The 20737-nt window shown below is 48.8% G+C and overlaps 2 protein-coding genes across 3 annotated transcripts in view; one reads left to right on the forward strand and one right to left on the reverse strand.

The window, feature by feature from the left end:
- Positions 1–2849: 2849 nt before the first annotated feature.
- Positions 2850–8142, reverse strand: LARP6 (La ribonucleoprotein 6, translational regulator). The gene is made up of 3 exons (XM_032233105.1): positions 7997–8142; positions 4909–5098; positions 2850–4072 (listed from the first exon to the last, which is right to left on the reverse strand). The coding sequence occupies exons 1-3, from the start codon at positions 8140–8142 to the stop codon at positions 3011–3013; spliced, it is 1398 nt and encodes a 465-aa protein (XP_032088996.1). The 3' UTR covers positions 2850–3010.
- Positions 8143–10844: 2702 nt separating this feature from the next.
- LRRC49 (leucine rich repeat containing 49) overlaps positions 10845–20737 on the forward strand; it is a 31969-nt gene continuing 22076 nt past the window's right edge. Inside the window, exons 1-9 of one of the 2 annotated variants that reach the window (XM_032232373.1) lie at positions 10845–10915; positions 12290–12352; positions 13441–13528; positions 14190–14384; positions 14945–15035; positions 15655–15858; positions 16323–16389; positions 17757–17900; positions 19536–19597. In XM_032232373.1, the coding sequence (XP_032088264.1) occupies positions 10859–10915; positions 12290–12352; positions 13441–13528; positions 14190–14384; positions 14945–15035; positions 15655–15858; positions 16323–16389; positions 17757–17900; positions 19536–19597 (971 nt within the window). In that variant the 5' untranslated portion in view covers positions 10845–10858. The remainder of the gene's footprint in view (positions 10916–12289; positions 12353–13440; positions 13529–14189; positions 14385–14944; positions 15036–15654; positions 15859–16322; positions 16390–17756; positions 17901–19535; positions 19598–20737) is intronic. The other variant, XM_032232374.1, reaches the window with a different exon arrangement.

A 20737-nucleotide genomic window follows, 5' to 3' on the forward strand; every position in this document is an offset into this window, starting at 1 on the left:
TCTGCATTCCCACAGCAGGTGGGACCATCAGTGAACTCAACACATTTGCTGGACACCCACAGGGGTCTCCAACTGTGGCAACGTTTAAGACTCGTCGACTTCAACTCCCAGAATTCCCCAGCCAGCCATGGGGTAAGCAGACGCAACTCTAACCTGTAGCAGCAATAAGCCATCTTCTATCCTTGGCCGGCCCTGTATGTGAATTGGGATGCCAGTGGGTGTGTTTGTGTATGTCCACCCCATTGCTAAGAGCAGTGATCTCACAATGGATTGTACCCAGGGCTGCCTAAGCATTGTGGCCCGAGATGTGGACCACCGTAGGCTGGGATTAATCTCTCTACTAAAGCACAACATTTTTTAATTTAAATGACTGAAGAAACCTGAATTCTACCATTCTCCAATGGGTGTCTCCTTCCCTTTTCTTTGTTTTCATTCCTCTTTCCTTCCTTTCCCTTTTCCTTTCCTTTCGTTCCTTTTTCCTTCTCCCTTTTCCTTTCCTTTCTTTTCCCTTTCCCTTCCTTTTTTCCCTTTCCCTTCTTTCCTTTTCCCTTCCCTTTTTTCCTTTTGCTTCCTTTTCCCTTTCCTTTTCCCTTCCCTTTCCTCTTTTCTTCTTCCCCTTTTTCCTTTCCTTTCCCTTTTTCTCTTCTCTTTCCCTTCCTTTTTTCTTCCCTTTCCCTTCCTTTCCCCTTCCCTTCCTTTCCCCTTCCCTTTTCTCTTCCTTTCTTTCCTTTTCCCTTCCTTTTTTCCCTTCCTTTTTTTCCTTTTCCCTTCCCTTTTTCTTTCTCTTCCCTTTTTCTTCGTTCCCTTTTTCCTTCTCTTTCCCTTCCTTTTTTCTTCCCTTTCCCTTCTTTCCCTTTCCCGTCTTTTTCCCTTCCCTTCCTTTCCCCTTCCCTTTTCTCTTCCTTAATTTCCTTTTCCCTTCCTTTTTCCTTTCCTTTCTTTCCTTTTCCCTTCCCTTTCCCTTCCCTTTTCCTTTCCCTTCCTTTTTTCTTCTCTTTCCCTTTTTCCTTTCCTTTCTCTTTTTTCCTTCCCCTTCTTTTTCCCTTCCCTTCCTTTTCCCCTTCCCCTTTCTCTTCCTTTTCCTTTCCCCTTCGCTTCCTCCTCTCCTCCTTCCCTTCTTCTCCCCCCCCCCCCCCTCAACCCTTCCTCAGGCTCACAAGGAAGACGACTTTCCTGTAATAAAAGCCTGGGGATGTTTTCCTCCCCTGCTAATTTTGTCTCTTTTTAAAGCTATTACGAATGGTCATGGACCTCTCGACTCCAGCACCAGAATCTGCGGCTCTTCAGCCCATCCAGCCCGAGAGACGGTTTGAAGAGCAGGTGCTGTTTATTTCATGCCACCCAAAATGCCCATCCCTGCCTGGCTTCTAGGCCAGGAAGCGTCTTCCCGACACGAGACAAAAGACTTGAGAGCTGCACCTTGAGTTCTTCAAAAGCCGCAGAAGAGAACAAGAGAGAAGGACGTCAACCATCACTGGTGGGATAAAACCAACCTCGGGCTTTGCCCTTGCTAAATATATTTGCACACGGATTGTTTTTCAAAACAGACATTGATAAACACTGAAAAGGCTTGTTGGCGGCTGGCATTAAAAACAGCAGTAACAATTCAACTTTTAAGGGCAGACAAGGCGGCTTCGGACAACACCTGAGAAGCAATGGAGATACAAAAAGCTTTTGTTGGAAAAGGAAAGGACCATTCTCGTGCCAAGAGCTCGGGAGGGATATAGGTCGTCCTCATCCTACATCCGAAAATAGGACCAGAAGCAATGCAGTTATTAAGTGAGATATCAGGTTGAACCATGCATGACTTTACGATCGTTTCCCATTGTCATTAAGCGAATCGCATGGTCATTATATAGATCTGGCTTCCCCCCATGACTTGGCCCAGTAATTCTGGAGCGCCACAAATGCTCAGAGTCTCAATTACGTGACCGTGGGACACAGAGACAGTTGTTAACTGCGAGGACTGCTCATAAGTCCCGTTTTCCCCCCCCCCCGCACCGTCGTAACTTCAAATGGTTTCTACATGAATGGACGTGAGTCAGGGACTGCCTGTATCCCGCAGGCAATGAACTCCGCGATTGGAGACGATGCAATGTGTCCACACGGAATAAAAACGGAACTTCACAATAAAGGAGAATTTCTGCAGCTCGGGGTTGAAAGGAGGAATCCTTGGTGCTCTCTGAGCTTGCTGGTTTTCTGGTAGACGTCTCGTGACCAACTGGGTAACGTCACCAGTGTTACAAGGGAGTGGGGTTTGCAGGGAGGAGGAGGAAGAAGGAAGAGGACTGTGGGGTCCTTGGTGCACTCTGAGCACTGGTGTTTTTTTTAGACGTTTCATGACCCAACTGGGTAACATCATCAGTACCAATAAAGGTGAATAAATTTGTAGCTCAGGACTGAAATGAGGGTTTCTCTGATCCTGGTTGTTTTCTTGCAAACATCTCATGACCCAACTAGGTAACACCATCAGGATTAGAAGGGAGTGGGGTTTGCAGGGAGGAGGAGGAGGAGGAGGAGGAGGAGGAGGAGGAGAAAGAGGGGGGAGGAAGAAGGAAGAGGAGGAGGACTGTGGGGTCCTTGGTGCACTCTGAGCTCTGGGGGCTTTTTTTTAGACGTTTCATGACCCAACTGTGTAACATCATCAGTACCAATAAAGGTGAATATTTGTAGCTCAGGACTGAAATGAGGGGGTTCTCTGATCCTGGTTGTTTTCTTGCAAACATCTCATGACCCAACTAGGTAACACCATCAGGATTAGAAGGGAGTGGGGTTTGCAGGGAAGAGGAGGGGGAGGCAGACTATGGGGTCCTTGGTGCTCTCTGAGCATGGTGGTTTTCTTGCAGACATCTCATAACCCAACTAGGTAACACCACCAGGGCTACCCCCAGCAACCAAATTTCGGAGAGCACCAAGGACCCCATAGTCTGCATCCTCTTCCTTCTTCCTCTCCCCCCTCTCCTTCTCTTCCTCCTCCTCCTCCCTGCAAACCCCACTCCAAAACAAGAGTTTATACATTCTTGGCCACGTTGCTCCTTTCGTGGCTGTTATGGAAGCCCTTCGTTCCATCCGGGCCCCTGGGCAAACGCAGGACCCCGACGGGCAGTCCAGCAGGGGCGGCTATTTTGACGCTGGGCTCTGGTCTGCCCGCGGGGGCCTTCTCCTGGGCCAGAGTCCGAGCTTGCCGCCGGCGTTGGACCCAGGGGCTGCTGGAAGGAGTGATGCTGCTGTCCGAAGAGTAATCAGCCGGCCATTTGGACGCCTCGGGGCTGGTGCCGAGAAGGGCTCTGGCGTCCTCCGCCAGCGGGGACATCCGGGAGGTTTTGCGCAGGGAGGAAGGGCTGTTCCAGGGACTTGACCTCGGGGAGACGTTGGGGCTCAGGTGGTGGTTGGGGTAGGCCGAAGGGCTCAGCCTGTTGGAGGAGCTGCTTCTTCTCGGCCGGGGAGAGGCCGGGTCGCTGTCTGGATCCGAGGAGCTGTTGGCCGACAAGTCTTCGCCCACGTCTTGAAGCTCCTCCACTCTCCTGTTCATCGAACGGTTCTTGCCCGGATCCTTGGCGGAGTTTTTCTCCGCGTTCTTCTCCTTGGCGACTTTCTTCTTTGGCGGCTTCGTCCCGATGAGGATGACTTTCATGGCGGCTTTCTCCGCGACGCAGAACGACTCGTGGGCTTTGACGGCGGCGTCGACCTCTTCGAACTCGACGATGGCGCATTCTTGGGTCCCCACCGGGCTGTAGCGGCCGCTGAACTTCTTGACGTCCGCCGGAAGGTCCCTCCCGGGTTTGAGAATCCGGACGGACAAGATGGCTCCGAACTGGACGAAGGCCCTGAGGAGATGCTCCATGACCTTCTCCCGGACTTCCCCGTTCTCCTGTCCGTCATCCGGAGGGTGCCGGTCTTGAGCTGGGGAGATGTCGTAGACCAGAAGCATTCGACTGGGGAGGTTTTCGCTCGGGAAGACGGGAACCGGCGTGCTTCGGCGGACTTTGCGTCCATCTTCATTCATTTCCAGAAGGTCGGAATATTTCAGAGCGTAAGCTGTGGTTCTCCAATCCCGGGTCAGCTGTTTGATCTGTAAAGAAAGAGGAGGCCATCTTGAGCAAAAGACCAGAATCACTCACAGATCCCACAGACGGGCATCAAAAAAAAAAACACAACTATATATAGGACTATATATAAAGATTATTAATAACAATAACAATTATCATAAAAACAAAACTATATACAGTTAAATTTTAACTAATGGGGGAAAATGCTATGATATAGGATATAGTTAAATAAAGAAAGGATAATGATAATAAATTATATACATGGAGGATTAGAAATCTTTGGTATTAAATATTATGGATGTTTAGCTAAAACAGAATATGAGGACTTAATGTTAATGGAGGATTTTATAAATAAGTAAATGAAATGCCAGCATGTGGTTATGGATTGAATCTTGGTATATTTAAGGATGAAGGGTGTTTAAATAACTGTAGTCAAATAAAAGTGGAGGTATGATGATGTTAATATAGTAAATATTTTGAGTTAAGACATTTGAATTAATATGAATTATATCAGATGACGGTGGGAGAGATGCACAAAAGCCTTTTGTAACCAGCTGATATACTTTTTACAACATATGTTTGTTTTGGAAATAAATAAATAAATAAAAAAAATATTTTTTAAAAAAAGCCCAAGCCCAAAATTAAAAAAAAAAGAATCTGGCCAACTAACAGTCCAGGGAAATGAGCGGGAGATAAGAAAGGCATTGAAATTGGGCTGGATTTCGATCTGTTGTGGGCACGCAGGAACTCGTGACTGATGACACATTTGAACCCTCCCTCCTGCTCAGCCTGGTCATCTCCTACGGTCCCTTTCTCCCCAAACCACAGGCCGCAGAGCTGTGGATCCTCCAGCGCTTGCCTTTTTGAACGAGGTGAGCAACTTCACACTGATGTACCCCATCTTGTTCCGCCGGATGTGCTTCAGGAGAAAAGCGTCTTTTTCCAGGTTGCCGTCGGAGAAATAATATTCTACCTGAGCCACCAGCTTCAGGATCAGGTCGCGCTCGGGGGGCTTCCAAGCAGGGGATGAATCATCCCCGTCATTCTCGCTGGGAAAGGGGAGAAAGAGAAGAAGAAAAAAAGAGAGGATAAGGATAGCCCAGGAAAGGAACGAATAATAATAAACAGATCAGGCTCATGTGGATCCGTTCTCCGTAACAAATGTAGAAAAGATTACATAAAATGGACTGGTAAAATAAATAAAAACGCGTGTGTGGTTTTCCTTTCCAGGAATCTGTTCCTTTCCACATTCCTCAAATGTTGCTCAACGTGCTTCGATGGTGTTTTCAGGCGTGAAAACAGTCTGCAGAATTCAGCCGGGCTTCCAGCAGTGAGCAGAAAAACAAATATCTCTCTATATATATATTTAATCCAAACAAATTTCGCTCTGGTCTCTGGGCATCCCGAACTCCCAAACATTTTGGAACAATCGCTGTCTTTTGCAACGAACGGTGCATCTTTAAAAATAAAATACAGCGTGCCTAAAAGTGTGGGAAGTTTGCAAAAGGAACATTTTGACCTGGGAAGGAAAGGGAATTAAAAGCATTAAACAAGTAAAGCGACCCTCCCGATCGGGGAGGATAAGAGGTAATCCTCAATTTACAACGATTTCGTTCAGTGAAACGTTCAACAGCGCGGAAAAAAAGAGACGCATGACCGTTTCACACTCCACTATTGCAGCATTCTCCATAGTCGCAGGATGAAACATTGGTTCGCTTGGCAACTAACTGACTCGTATTTATGACGGTTGCAGGGACCGGGGGGGGGTCGTTCTGATCCCCTTCTGTGTGACCTTCAAAGCAGGGGTGAGTTCCGGCAAACACTACTGCCGGTTTTCTCATGTGCGCATGCATGCGCCGTCAAATTAAAATTGTTCTGCGCATGTGCAGAACCAAAAAACAAGATGGCGCCGCTGCATTCGCTGGCTGGGGAATTCTGGGAGTTGAAGTCCAGACATCTTCAAGTTGCCAAGGTTGAGAAACACTGAGTTAGTTCCTTCTCACACCTTGGCCTCTTTCAAGAAGGGTGGACTTCAACTCCCAGAATCCCCCAGCCCTTCAACTGTCCAAGCATGAGAAAGGCTGGAGAATTCGGGGAGGGGGACCCACAAGCTTTGGCTTAAAGGAGGGAAATGTCCATCTCCCCCTCTCAAAAAAGAAAACTCCAGAGCAGCAGCTGAGTCAGACGGAGGGTTGTTGAGCCAGGGGGAAGCTTTGCCGAGAACCAGATGTGGGGCAGGGCAGCTTATGCTCCTCCCCAGCATCAGATTACAGATGTTCCCCAGCAGCCGAAGCACCTCCTGCCCGCCACAGTGCCAAGTCAGCAGGAGAGCCCCTTCCCGGCATGGTTCCTAGGACTAGTGGGTGGACAGGGGTGGGGTGGGGATGGGACCCTCCTTCCCGGCTCCCTGCCCAGCATCTGGCTCAGGAGGGAGAGGAGGGGGCCAAGGAGGGCTGTTGCAACATCCGTCCGAATTTGCAACAGGCGAGCTCTCGGCCCGGCCCAGCCTTGGCACAGGATGCCCACGTGGGCTTGGCTTGAGGATATAAGAGGGGAGAGCCTTGAGGGGGTGGGGAGGAAAGCCCCCCCCCACCCCCAGCCCATTCTTCCTCCCTCCCTGCAACTCAGGCAGAAAAGATGCTCTCCTTTCCCAGCTTTTAAACCCAACAAAAGATATTAAAATGTCAGAAACAGAATTTTGTTTCCAGCAGGATTGTAGGCAGAAGAAGAGTCGGCTGAAACGAAAACCTTTTCTCCTCCTTGCAAAGGGGGAGCAAAGAATCAAACCAGCTCTTCCTTCTTCTTGTTGTTGTTGGTTTTTTCTGCCAATGACATGGGGATGCCCAGCGTCTCATCTTCCTGGGCTACTCCTCCCCTAGAGAAAATACATACCACCACCCACCACCTCGGGCCCATATCCTAGAAATGGCCAGGCCGGAAAGAAAGATGCCAAGGGAAACATCCTTCTTTCTGAAGGGGCCTGTTGGTTTCCTAAGAGCATGGAAACACCGGTGTTTTTCAGCCCAATATATAATGAGATAAATAGAGACGGGCATAGATGATGCCAGGATCTGTCATAAGTAATTCCCCCCCCCCAAAAAAAAACCTTTATAATTTTGGTCGCTAAATGAGTAGTAACCATATACTTGATGAGCTACCATGGGACACAGGGGGGGGGGGGGGCTCCCTTTTTTCTTTTTAACAAAATGTACCCTCCCTAGTCTCTCTTCCAAACACGGATCCAGTCTGACCCAACCAAGCTTTCCAAAATCTGCCAGGATGAAGCTGGAGATCCCAGCAGCTGGGAAGCCTCCTTCAGGCGGGGGGCGGGGGGGAGAGAAGGTGGTTTGACAACAAACTGGGTTAATCCAACTCTGTCTGTTGGGTCTCTTGCTCGGGACCTCTAGCTAAGGCAGCTCCCTCTGATGGAGATCCCATCCGGAAAGGATCTCCCTGCAGAGCTGGGGAAAAAAACCCCAGACCTCGTGCCAGGAGGGGACTCCAAAGCAGATCAGAAAGGGGACCACAAGGTGAGCAACCAAACCCGGATCCTTTGATTGGCAGGAGGTCCCTTGGGACTTTCTCCACCAGCAGAGAGGAGGGTCGTGCCCAGCCTGCCCAACTCAGAACGACCCTCATCCGGCAGCCCCTCGGGCATCAAAACAGACCCCTCCCCACGCATGCATGCCCCCCCCCTGCATGCCCTTTCCCCCCCTGGCAGCCTCGTAGCCCATGCTGGATTCTGGCTTCCGGGGCTGCATCTCCCCCTTCCCTTTTTGCAGTGGGGGGGGGCTCTTGGGGACCCCCTCCCCTTATTCCAAGGCTGCCCTGGCGGAGCAAGAGGGGATCCCCTCCTCCCGGGATTCCCCCCCCCCACTTCCCTCCATCGCTGGGCATCCCCGGGATCCAAACGAGACCAAGGCGCTAGTCCCTGGGATGCCCCTTACCTGGATTTGTCCCCTCCAAAGCCGCCGCTGCCCCGCCCGTAGTCGTCTTCGCTGCAGCTGCCGCCGCCCGGCGGGCTCGCCCACCGCGGCTCCTCGTCCTCCGCTTCGGCTACCCGGATCTGCACCGCGGGCTCCGGCTCCGCCATCCTTCTCCAGCCCGGCCTTGGCGCAGCGGCTCCCCTCCCTCGCCTCCAGCCAGCCAGCCAGCCCACCACCGCCTCCGCCTCCGCCGCGCTCCTCCTCCGATGCTGGGCAGGGCTGGGGGCAAGCGGAGACCTTCCCTCTTCTGCACGGGGGAACGCCGCGCATCAGCCCTGCCTGCCGGGCGCAAGGAGGGAGGTGGTCCCCGCTTTGCGTCCTTTGGAGCCAGCGGAGTCCAGCCTTGGCTTGCAAGGCGGGGGGTGGGGGGGCTGCAGCCTTACAGAAGGTCGAACCCAGCGGTGGGCAATTCAGAGCTGGGCTTGGAGGAGGTTAAAAGCCATCCCTTCCCCTAGAAGAAGTGGAATCTCCTGGGGAATGTTGAAAAGGCGGAATATTCTCTTTCCCTGCATCAGAAATGGAGAAAGGTGTTTTTTTAAGGCAGGGAGCAGATTTACTAGCCCCCGTCTTTGTCAATGGGCCATTGGACAGGCTTTTTATTAGCAATAGCAATAGCAGTTAGACTTATATACCGCTTCCTAGGGCTTTCAGCCCTCTCTAAGCGGTTTACAGAGTCAGCATATCGCCCCCAACAATCCGATAGATAGATAGATGATAGATAGATAGATAGACAGCAATAGCAATAGCAGTTAGACTTACATACCGCTTCATAGGGCTTTCAGCCCTCTCTAAGCGGTTTACAGAGTCAGCATATCGCCCCCACAGTCTGGGTCCTCATTTCACCCAGATAGATAGATAGATAGATAGATAGATAGATAGATAGATAGATAGATAGATAGACAGCAATAGCAATAGCAGTTAGACTTACATACCGCTTCATAGGGCTTTCAGCCCTCTCTAAGCGGTTTACAGAGTCAGCATATCGCCCCCAACAATCCGATAGATAGATAGATAGATAGATAGATAGATAGATAGATAGATAGATAAATAGATGGATTGATAGCAATAGCAATAGCAGTTAGATTTATATACCGCTTCATAGGGCTTTCAGCCCTCTCTAAGCGGTTTACAGAGTCAGCATATCGCCCCCAACAATCCGATAGATAGATAGATAGATAGATAGATAGATAGATAGATAGATAGATGGATCAATAGCAATAGCAATAGCAGTTAGATTTATATACCGCTTCATAGGGCTTTCAGCCCTCTCTAAGCTGTTTACAGAGTCAGCATATCGCCCCCACAGTCTGGGTGCTCATTTCACCTACCTCGGAAGGATGGAAGGCTGAGTCAACCTTGAGCCGGTGAGATTTGAACCTCTGAACTGCAACTAACAAGTCAGCTGAAGTGGCTGCATTACTGCACTCTAACCACTGCGCTCACCTCGGCTTATTGCAGGGGGTGGGAACTGCAGCCTCGCAGAAGGCAAACCCACCGGCGGACGAATCCGATTTTGACTCCCAGGGCTTCGTGGGGACGGACTCTCAACCCGTGTGCCTAGCGATTCTTGGGGATGCCACTTTGCACAAGGGAAATCTGGGCCAGCTGCGTGTCTCCTGCAGCGCGCGGAGTCTCGGATTGCTTAGCGTTTCTCAACCATGGCAACTTGAAGATGTCTGGACTTCAACTCCCAGAATTCCCCAGCCAGCATTCACGTATAAACAATTCATTGTCTAGGACAGTGTTTCTCAACCTTGTCAACTTGAAGATGTCCGGACTTCAACTCCCAGAATCCCCCAGCCAGCATTCACGTATAAACAATTCAGTGTCTAGGACAGTGTTTCTCAACTTTGGCAACTTGAAGATGTCTGGACTTCAACTCCCAGAATTCCCCAGCCAGCATTCACGTATAAACAATTCATTGTCTAGGACAGTGTTTCTCAACCTTGTCAACTTGAAGATGTCCGGACTTCAACTCCCAGAATCCCCCAGCCAGCATTCACGTATAAACAATTCAGTGTCTAGGACAGTGTTTCTCAACTTTGGCAACTTGAAGATGTCTGGACTTCAACTCCCAGAATTCCCCAGCCAGCGAATGCTGGCTGGGGGATTCTGGGAGTTGAAGTCCGGACATCTTCAAGTTGCCAAAGTTGAGAAACACTGGCTTAGCGGGTCATGGGAACCCCAAGCAAACTAACTTTGAGATTTAGCTGTCGATGCTTTTTTTTGGCCAGCAAACTCTCCATCCGTGCTTGGCATTTCTTGCCAACTGGGCTTGGCCCGAGGGGAAAGCTGTGGGTTCAAACCCAGCTGCGGGATCTCAAAAAAGTAACGGGGGGCTTCTTTAGGGCAAGGATGCTAAGCTAACCATGATGGTCTGCCCATCGTGGCTTCTGCAGGCAACTCGACCCAACTACAAGTAGCAAAGCAGGAGGAGGTTATTCTCCCGCTTGACAAACCAGGCTGGTCCTCCAGGGCCCCCGTTGCTCTCCCACTCGAATTGCAGCCTGCACCCCCACCCCGGCTCGAACCAAGGCGTTCTCTCTCCCCCCACCCTCCTCCTCCAATTGCAACAGCAACGTCCGGTTCATTTAGGACGGCTTGTGAGGGGAGGAAGTTCGTTTATTTTTTCCCCCTCACCAACCACCCACGGTGGGGAACCCGAAGTGTTTGTCAAATGCCTCGAGCCCGCATCCCCTTTGCGCACCCCGGCCTGGCGTCTCTTGGAAAGCGTGCCCGGAAGCGGGCGTTGCCACGGCAACAGCCGGGGCGGCTTCTGGGCGGCCACTTCCGCGCTTTGTTGCGGCGGCCGGGACGGTTGCCATGGTGCCCAGCAAATGCAGGCCCGCCGGGGTGGGGAGGCCGGCCCACAGCGTCTCGGTAAGCGAGGGGGGCCCCCCGTGAAGGCCGGGGACTACAGGTCCCATGGAGCGCAGCCGGGGGCGTGCAGCATGGGGGCTGTAGTCCTTCCTCTGCTTGGGAAGGCCATTGTGAGTGTGGCTCCCCCCCCTCCCCATTTCCTCCTCCTCCTCCAACTGGTCATTTTTTTAAAAAAATAATAATCCAAAAATAAATTTGCTTTTCGTTTTTTTTTTTAAAAAAAAATCCAGAAATAATTTTGCTTTTTTTAAAAAAAATCCAGAAATAATTTTGCTTTTCGTTTTTTAAATAATCCAGAAATAATTTTGCTTTTTTTAAAAAAAATCCAGAAATAATTTTGCTTTTCGTTTTTTAAATAATCCAGAAATAATTTTGCTTTTTTAAAAAAAAATCCAGAAATAATTTTGCTTTTCGTTTTTTTTAAAAAAATCCAGAAATAATTTTGCTTTGTTTTTTAAATAATCCAAAAATAAATTTGCTTTTCGCTTTTTTTAAAAAATCCAGAAATAATTTTGCTTTTCGTTTTTTTAAATAATCCAGAAATAATTTTGCTTTTCGTTTTTTTTTTAAAATCCAGAAATAATTTTGCTTTTCGGTTTTTTTTAAATCCAGAAATAATTTTGCTTTTCGTTTTTTTAAATAATCCAAAAATAAATTTGCTTTTCGCTTTTTTAAAAAATCCAGAAATAATTTTGCTTTTTGTTTTTTTTTAAAAAAAATCCAGAAATAATTTTGCTTTTTTTTTTTTTTTTTTAAATCCCAAAATAATGTCGCCTTGCATTTTTTAAACTTTTTAAATTTCATTTAAATCACCTTTTTTAAAATTGTCATTTAAAATTATATTTATTTTGGCCTTTAAAAATAAACTTTAATCGATTTTTATCCTGTTTAAAATTTAATCATTTTCTTCTAATGGTTTATTGTTATTTTTTTTTATTTGAGTTATATATATTTTTTTACCTTCATTGTTTTTAGCCATTTTTCATGTTACTTGTCCCCCCCCCCTCCAATTTTCATTTTAGGTTCTAAGTTTGGTTTGATTTTTTGATTTCATTATAATGCTTTGGAATAGATTTCTGCTCTCTCTCTTGTTCATTTCATCCTGTCGCTTTCTGCTTCCAACCCCCTCAGTATCACCCAAGTGAGACAGACAGCAATATACCTTAAACCTTAGCGATATATTCTTAGAAAAATGTGGGGGTTTCCCAAAGGCCCCCAGAATGAAATGCCCCCTATTTTATGCATGCATTATTTTAGCAGCCCTTTCCCCACCCCATTTGCCTAAAACAAGGCTAAGATAAAATGCTCTTCTGCCTATTCCTCTTTTCAATGTGAGATCCTTAGAGGTGTTTAATTTTCCTTTCTTGTTCACAGGCCAACAATTACGGAGTTCAGCTAGTTCTCCAAAGTACGTCTTCGGCAGAAAGGAACAGAGCTGTGAGACTTGTATTTTTATTATAAACATTTAGAGAACCACCCCCCACCCCCCAGCTCCCGACTGAAGTTGTGTAGTGAATTTGGTGTTTTGTGATGTCTTCTGATGTGGGTGCGTAGATGTGCCGTCTCTTGCTCTTCTTATGCTCACGCTTCTTGCACGCTTTGTGTTGTGGTGAGCACCGTTTACACCTCCCAAGCACATCCATTATTCCCGTTGTTGGAATTAATAAAACTTACCTTAAATAAAGAAGCAGTAATAAGGTTCAATCAATGAGTGGGAATGGTTTTGCGAAAACCCCTGGAAAACGTAGTCCTATTAGCTTTCTCGTGACATAATTTGAGAAATGTCACTGTAACTGGCCACTCCTTTTATTTATTTATTATTTATTTATTAAATCGATTTATAGGCCGCCCAATCCCGGAGGACTCCGGATGGCTTACATCGAAGAAAGAAGAATAATTAAAAAAAAATAGCAATAAAAACATGTTAAAACAACACACATACATTCGTTACGATCGGGGCTGGACCTCAACAATGAGGTCAACAGCCCCAGGCCTGCCGGAATAGCCAGGTTTTCACAGCTTTTTTGAAGGCCATGAGAGTGAGCAAGGTCTGGATTTCTGGGGGTAGCTCGTTCCAGAGGGTCGGGGCAGCCACAGAGAAGGCCCTCCTCCGGGGAGCTGCCAGTCGACATTGTCTGGCTGACGGCATCTGAAGGAGGCCCACCCTGTGGGATCTCACCGGCCGTTGGGAGGCATGTGGCAGTAGGCGGTCTCGGAGGTATGCTGGTCCTAAGCCATGTAGGGCTTTAAAGGTAATAACCAACACCTTGAATTGCGTCCGGAGACCAATGGGTAGCCAGTGCAGCTCGCGGAGGATCGGTGTGACGTGGGTGTACCTAGATACACCCAACATCGCTCACCCGGCTGCATGCTGGACTAGTTGCAGTCTCCGGATGCTTTTCAAGGGTAGCTCCATAAAATCTTGTGTGTTTCATCATCTCAGTATTTCTTGGGAGAATCCTTTTTATTTTTGGTTTTCATAAGGTGCCTCTAATGCATTTCCCTCCTGACGTTTTCTACTGCAGCTGGAGTTGAGGTTGCACAAAGAACAGCCGTATCTCCACAATCGGTTCTTGCAGCACGACCTTGAGAAAAACCATCCTGGAAAACTAGGTATTTTGGGGGGGGAAGTGGCTGTCTCAAAATCAAGATTGCTAACAATTCAACAGCATATAAGATTGCAAGGGGGGTAGGAAGGAGGGAAGGAGGGAGGGAAGGAAGGAGAGAAGAAAGGAGGGAAGGAAGGAGGGAAGGAAGGAGGGAAGGAAGAAGAGAAGGAGGGAAGGAAGGGAATGTAGGAGAGAAGGAAGGGGGGAAGGAAGGAGGAAAGGAAGGGGGAAAGGAAGGAGAGAAGGAGAAAAGGAAGGAGGGAAGGAGAGAAGGAGGGAAGGGGAAGGAGGGAGGGAAGGAAGGGGAGTAGGAGAGAAGAAACGAGGGAAGGAAAGAGGGAGGGAGGGAAGAAGAAGTAGGACCGTTGTAAGGCAAGATGGATCTATGGGATGTTAAAAAAGCAATCTTCAAGTATATTGTTAACAGTAGGAAAAAATTGTTATAAATACATATTATTAATAACAGTTATGAGATCATATAATTGTGAATGTATATATGAAAAAAAAAAGATTGCAAAATAATAAATGGATAGTGAAATAGCCACCCCTGATATTTTCAGAGGCTCTTATGCCCAGGAGTCTGAAAGGCTCTAAAATTTGATATTAATCTTTTTGCTGTTGGCAAATAATTCTCTCTCTCTCCCCGCCCCCCCCCCTCCTTCTAGCAGATGGAAGATTAAGTCCTTTGTCACGGAGTAAAAAAGCTTGCCTCCCCATCGCAGCGAATTTTGTCGATGTCCCCAGTCTGGAAATGAAATACAGCCAGGGTTCTCTGGCAGTCTGTGGAGACGGCTCTTTTCCAAACCCTTTGAAGTACCGAGTTCAACAGGGCTGCCATAATGTCAGTGCGAACGGCCCAGGTAATTCTGCAAATCGGCAGGCCTGATGCAATTATGGTCCAAACCGGTCGGGGAATTCTGGGAATCGAAGCCCAAGCACATTGGAAAGTTCCCAAGTCGAGGAAACTCTGTTCTAAACTGTCACTTAAATCTTTGCCCTTGCCTGCTTCCTAGGGCTGAAAGGAAGTGACTGGCTCATGGTCCCCCAGTTTCTGGGAGAACAGGCCCTTGGACGGGGTGTGTGTGTGTGTGTGTGGACTAGAACAGTGTTTCTCAACCTTGTCAACTTGAAGATGTCTGGACTTCAACTCCCAGAATTCCCCAGCCAGCATTCGCTGGCTGGGGAATTCTGGGAGTTGAAGTCCAGACATCTTCAAGTTGACAAGGTTGAGAAACACTGGACTAGAAGACCTCCAAGGTCCCTTCCAGCTCTACCATTCTAGCCTGATGCCTTTAACAATGGCCCCTTCCTTTGTGACAAAACCAGTATGTCCCATCGGAGGCTGCAAGGGCTGCTTGGCTTTAAGAATGGTCCGAATTTTGGTAGCTGAAGACAACTCTTCATTTTCCCTCCTTGTTAGATAGCAATACTTATGGGATCACAGGATTTCCTTTGGTCTTCCGCTCGGCAGAAGAGAAAATCCAGCTTTCGGACCGGATGACCCTTGAGAGGTAAAAAGAAGGCGGGGGGGGGGAGGAGGGGGAACTGCTCTTGTTGCAGGTGTTTGCAGCTGGACATTGGCTGCAAACATCTGCAGCCCTGGTGCCCCTGGGAGGGAGAATCCCTGTTTCCCAGCTTCGGAATTCTACCAGTAATTAACAAAAGCTTGCAATGTATATTCTGCTTGAACAGATGGATTTAGGGATCTGGGAAGACTTTCATTTTTAGCAGGTTTGCTAAATCTTGTTTTCCTTCTCCAGTCTTCCCTTTTCCCCCTCTCCCCCTCTTCTTCCTTAGCTTTTACAGTTTTTAAAAACATTGGGAGCTGTTTCAAATCTTGAAAAATCTAGGAATGGGGGTAATGCTTTGTTTTGTTGGCGCCTCCCTTTCGTTTCAAGTTGTTGTTTCCTTCCATTGGAAGCTTTAAGCTACGCAGATTTCAACTCCCCCAAATTCCCCCCAGAAGCTTTTCTGGCTGGGGAATCCTGGGAGTTGAAGTCCGCACAGCTTAAAGTTTTGCCAAGGTTGAGAAACACAGGCCTGGGGTCACAGTTGGAGAGCGACCCCCCTCCCCGGGGCACCGGCTACCCTTTCCCTTCTCAGAGCTGTATCTGGGCACTCCCTTCTCAGGCAGAAGCTGACCGTTTGCCCCCTCATCGACGGGGAGGAGCACCTTCGCCTCCTGAGCTTCCAGCACAACTTCATCACTCGAATCCAGAACGTTTCCAACTTGCAGCGCCTGATTTTCTTAGACCTGTACGACAACCAGATCGAGGAAATCAGCGGCCTTTCGACCCTGAGGTGCCTCCGGGTCCTTTCGCTGGGGAATAACAGGTAAAGAAATGGGGAAAGCAGGGTTCTTATGGCAGGTTTTATTTCCTGTGCGGAGTAGAGTTCTGGTTTGGCTGCAGATATCCAGTCTAGATCAAGCAGAACTTTCTGGTTCGATGGTGCTTGTCTCCGAGAGGACTGAAGATGTCTCCCCGAATGGGGACGAAGCGATTGCAGCCAAGCTGCCAAGCAATTCGGAGCTCAAACCAACAACGTAACTACCTCAACTGAGCTACTAAGATTCAAATGGCTGGAGGTGCTTCCGTTTGGTGAGAGTGCATTTTCAGGAGGCATCTGGCCTTGGTTTTTCCTTGAAGGTTTTTTCAGCTTCTCACCCAAGAAGCTTCTTCAGCGCTAAAAGAATTCCTGCCACCTGGCACAAGATCCTTGAGCTCTTTCTCAGATCGATGCCATAATGGATTTCCCCTTTTTTTCTCCCCTTCCATCCGCTTCAAATGCCGCTGCAGAATAAGGAGAATTTCCAACCTGGATAATCTTGTCAACCTTGATGTCCTGGATCTTCATGGCAATCAGGTAGGACTCACCAATGCTTTGGCAGTTGGAGGGGGGGGGGAAAGTCACTGTCAGCTGGCAGTTAGTAGGAACTACTCCTTCCGACAGCCTGATGAGTAAAGAGAAGAGAGTGTCCAAGGATTGGGTGTAAAGGAGATACTACAGAGAGCCTCAACTATTTTTCAGGCCTGGAAGCTGTCTTTTTTTTTTACATTGGCCTTCAGACCTGCCCCGTTCAACGCTGTGGGGGAAATGGGAGCGGGGATTATATGGAATATGGGAGAGATCGTCTAAATAACATTCCTTTCTCAGAGAGTCAAGGACACCTTGCTCTGCACCTTGAGGGGTGTGACTGGGAGGCATCTCCAGTTTCGACGGTGCCTGATTGGGCCATGTGAGGGAGATGTGGGTGCTGGGCAAGGGTTTGGACTTTCTTTTGGGTGGGGAAAACCTGGAAACTTTCAGATTCGGGGTTTCCCAGATGTGCCGATATGACATCTCTAATCAAATGGAACTTTGAGGAACCTCAAGTCTCAGAGTCTTCTTTCGTGGGGGTGTGTGTGTTACTTGGAACTCTGACACTGTTCCTGGTTTCACCTTCTCTACCGTGTAGGAGGAGCGGTGTATTATTCTGCGGCAGCCCAAAATCAGGAGGAATCTGGTGGCACCGTCTCTGATAAATTATTAATTCTAGTACAGGGCTCTCCAAAATTGGCAGCTTTAAGACGTGTGGACTTCAACTCCCAGGATTCCCCAGCCAGCATCACTGGGAATTCTGGGAATCGAAGTCCACACGTCTTAAAAGCTGCCAAGTTTGGAGAGCCCTGTTCTAATAAAAGGCACGTGGTTTGCTCAGGCGCTTCACTGATGGCAGATTTAAACTGGGATGAACTGGAACCAGAAACCAACCTATCTCCAAGTTAGGCGATTTACTGTTCCTTTATACGCTAATTAGAGACGTCAAGGGAATAAGCGCAGAGACGTGTTCTAATTAAATAATGGGCAATTTCATTTCTACAACATCCCTTTGTGGCATTGAAATCGCCACAGCCGAGGTGGCGCAGTGGTTAAACGCAGTACTGCAGGCTACTTCAGCTGACTGCAGTTCGGCGGTTCTAATCTCACCGGCTCAAGGTTGACTCAGCCTCCCATCCTTCCAAGGTGGGTGAAATGGGGACCCAGACTGTGGGGGCGATATGCTGACTCTGTAAACCGCTTAGAGAGGAATGAAAGCCCTAGGAAGCGGTATATAAGTCTAACTGCTATTGCTATTGCTAAATCTCAGATTTCAGAAGGCAAATGGTTCTTCGATGGCGGCGATGAGAGGGAAATGCATGGGTCAAATAGTGACTCTTTCCTCCTCCCACCCCCCTTCCCCACCAACCCAGATTTCTGTCCTGGAAAACCTGAGTCACTTAAAAGATCTCCGAATGTTGAACCTCGCCCGAAATTGCTTGACCCACGCCGAAAACCTCAGTGGGCTGGATTCGTTGCTGGAACTCAACCTGCGCTACAACAAGATCAGATCGGTGGTAAGCGCTCACTCAGCCCGACTCCCGACTCGTTCCTTAAAGGGGTTTTCCTTAACACTTGAGAGACTGCCTGCTGCCAATTACCTCCACTAGACCGATCAGATCCCACAGATTAGGCCTCCTCCGAATTCCATCCACCGGCCAATGCCGACTGGCGACTACCCGGAGGAGAGCCTTCTCTGTGGCTGCTCCGACCCTCTGGAACGAGCTCCCCGTGGAGATTCGAACCCTCACCACCCTCCAGGCTTTCCGCATAGCCCTTAAAACCTGGCTGTTCCGACAGGCTTGGGGCTAAAGAGTTTTTGCCCCCCTTCTCGAATGGTATGGCTGTTGTGTGTTTTTTAAATTTTTGTATTGTTATGTCTCGTCTTTTTTTATTCCCTTGTCTGTACCCCCTTCCCTGATTGAGTTGTGAGCCGCCCTGAGTCCCCTTCGGGGAAAAGGGCGGCATACAAATGTAATAAATCAAATCAATCAATCAACACCAGAGGGAAGAAGAAAATGCCCCTTGGCTCCAAAACAGCCTGATCCGTAGTCCCCAAAGGCAATTGGACTCTCTGGTTTTTTTCTTTGAAGAAGTTTCCGAGAAGTTCTCCGGCTTTGACTGGATGGTGAGGAATGGAAAGATTGATAATTCCTTGCAGACAGCCTGTCGTTTCTCAATCCTTTTCGATAGGAGTCCTGGAGGTTTATCGGTGTCCTCGGGCTCAGAGCTGGGGAAGCTTCTTGGATGAGAAGCGAAACGTACCTTCAAAGAAAAACCAGGAAGTCCAGCGGCCTCTTGAAAAAATAAAAAAAGGATGGCCTGGATGACAGAGAAATCTCCGTAGATATTTAGCCTTGATCTGCAATTTGCAAGATGTTTCTGCTCTCAAACCCTGGAGGTTTTTAAGAAGAGATCAGACAATGTTGTAGGGTTTCCTGCTTGAGCAGGGGGGTGGACTAGAAGACCTCCAAGGTCTGTTAATTCTTCTCCCACCCCCCTCCCACCCCTCACAACACAGTTTTTTAAAGTCTTTTCCCTTTTGCAAAATCAGAAACGATCCCTTTCTTCTTCCCCCTCCCCGACTCTGTTCCCTAACAAAGGGAAACAGCCATCATGGCTTAAAAGCCCCGTCTTTTGCCGTCACGCCGGCATGACTTAGCAGTTTGATGCAGGAAGAGCCACATGGCTCTCCAGCCCTGTTTTATTTTGCCTGCTGTTCATTGCGGCACTCTCCCTTCCTCCTTGCGCACCACTGTGCTTCCCCCCCTCCTCAAATGCTGAGACAGCACCAGAGAGAGAGAGAGAGAGAGAGAGAGAGAGAGAGAGAAGCCAGCCGGCCGGCTTTCAAGCAGACAGAGAGCAGCTGCTGCGTCTGGCACCCCGGCCAGCCTCCCCACCCCTCTCTCTCCTCCGCCACCTTCACCCTGTCGCAAGACGCACAGCGGGGGTTTTTTTTTTCCTTCCCCCCTCCCCAAAGAGGGCTCTGCCTTCATTCCGACCTGCGCCACGCAAGTCTCCTCCCACCAGGGCTGCAGGAAAGGGGGGTAGGGAAAGGAGGGAAGGGGTGGGGTGGGGGCACGGTTGCCTCCTCCTCGGGAGCGCTGCCTCCCCAGCCGCCGACGACGACTCTTCCTCCCGTCTCCTTTTAGAAAGATGCGGATACCCTGCCCAGCCTGCAGCGCCTCTTCCTCAGCTTCAACAACATCTCTGGGTAAGCCGCTCGAGAGCCTTTCGTCCTCTGGGGATCTGTTCCAAATCTTTTTGATCTCACTGGTTCAGTGTGTGTGTCTGTCTGTGTGTGTGTGTGTGTGTAAGTGGAACGTGTCCCAAAGGTGCTTTCCCCCCAAAAAAAGAAGATGGACTTTTTAAAACAAAACTCCAGTTGCCTTTTGGAAAAAAAGCATATTTTTTTGTTTAAAAAAAAAAAACTCCACTTGCCTTTTGGAAGAAAAGCAACTTTGGGACAAGTCCGACCTGGATGACGGTGGATCTCCGTAGACCATGCAGAACTTGGTAAAGAGCGTGAAACAAGCGTGTTTTCCGCTCTTTAAAGCGACAAGACGGGAAGTTCTCTGCTTCTCTTTCACCGGCTGGGAGTTGTTTTTTTTTGCTCTTCAAAGGGGAGATGGAGAAAAGAGAGGATCCGAGTGGATCCCAAGAGAAACCCAATGTCCCCCATTCTTCGGATTCCGGGTGACCCGTCGTGAGTCAGCCTGAGGCCCCCTTGTATAAAAGGGGGCCAAGAACGGACCTAGGCAGCCCACCCTCCTTCCTATAAGTTGGAAACAAGACGGGGGGAGTTTCCCCTGAACTGGAGTTCCTGAGTTCCAGCTGCGCAGACTTTCAGCCTTCCTCTTTGTCAGCTAACGTGCCTGCTGTTTCCCCCCCCCCCCCCCCGGGGCGACCCCTTTTCTGTCCGCCCTTGCCAAGCAGGCTGCCATCCCTTGAAGTGGGAGGGGTGCCAGTTCTTCTCTCCTTTTTTGTGCAGTGACTTATTTGTGTGGGCGTGTAAATGTTAATTCTGTACTGCAACACCTCTCGATGATTGCAAGTTTCCTTCCCGGCGTGGCAGACTTTAATAAGCTTTGCTGAGCCTTCGTTAAATCTTCTTCCGGTCTCTTTTCATAATCATCAGGTGCTCAGCCAGGGCCCCCCTATTGTGTGTGTGTGTGTGTGTGTGTGTGTGTGTGTGTGAATTGCGTGTTGGGGTGGGGGGCAATAGGCAGGGAAGCGTTGATTCTCACCCTCCCAAAACTCGTTGGGCGCTTGGGAGGGGCGGTGTGCACCTTCCACTCTGCATATACAGAACACGGAGCTTGTAACGATGACCCACGCCCGCTTGAAATTGCGT

This window comes from Thamnophis elegans, chromosome 16, assembly GCF_009769535.1.
Source record: "Thamnophis elegans isolate rThaEle1 chromosome 16, rThaEle1.pri, whole genome shotgun sequence".
Taxonomy (NCBI): domain Eukaryota; kingdom Metazoa; phylum Chordata; class Lepidosauria; order Squamata; family Colubridae; genus Thamnophis; species Thamnophis elegans.

Excerpts from the sequence above, each read along its gene's own strand:
- LARP6 (XM_032233105.1), bottom strand. The coding sequence starts at position 8,142 with ATGGCGGAGCCGGAGCCCGCGGTGCAGATCCGGGTAGCCGAAGCGGAG. Across the intron at positions 5,099-7,996 it reads TTTGGAGGGGACAAATCCAG|CGAGAATGACGGGGATGATT; the intron begins GTAAGGGGCATC and ends CCCCTTTCCCAG. Across the intron at positions 4,073-4,908 it reads TGCTCACCTCGTTCAAAAAG|ATCAAACAGCTGACCCGGGA; the intron begins GCAAGCGCTGGA and ends CTTTCTTTACAG.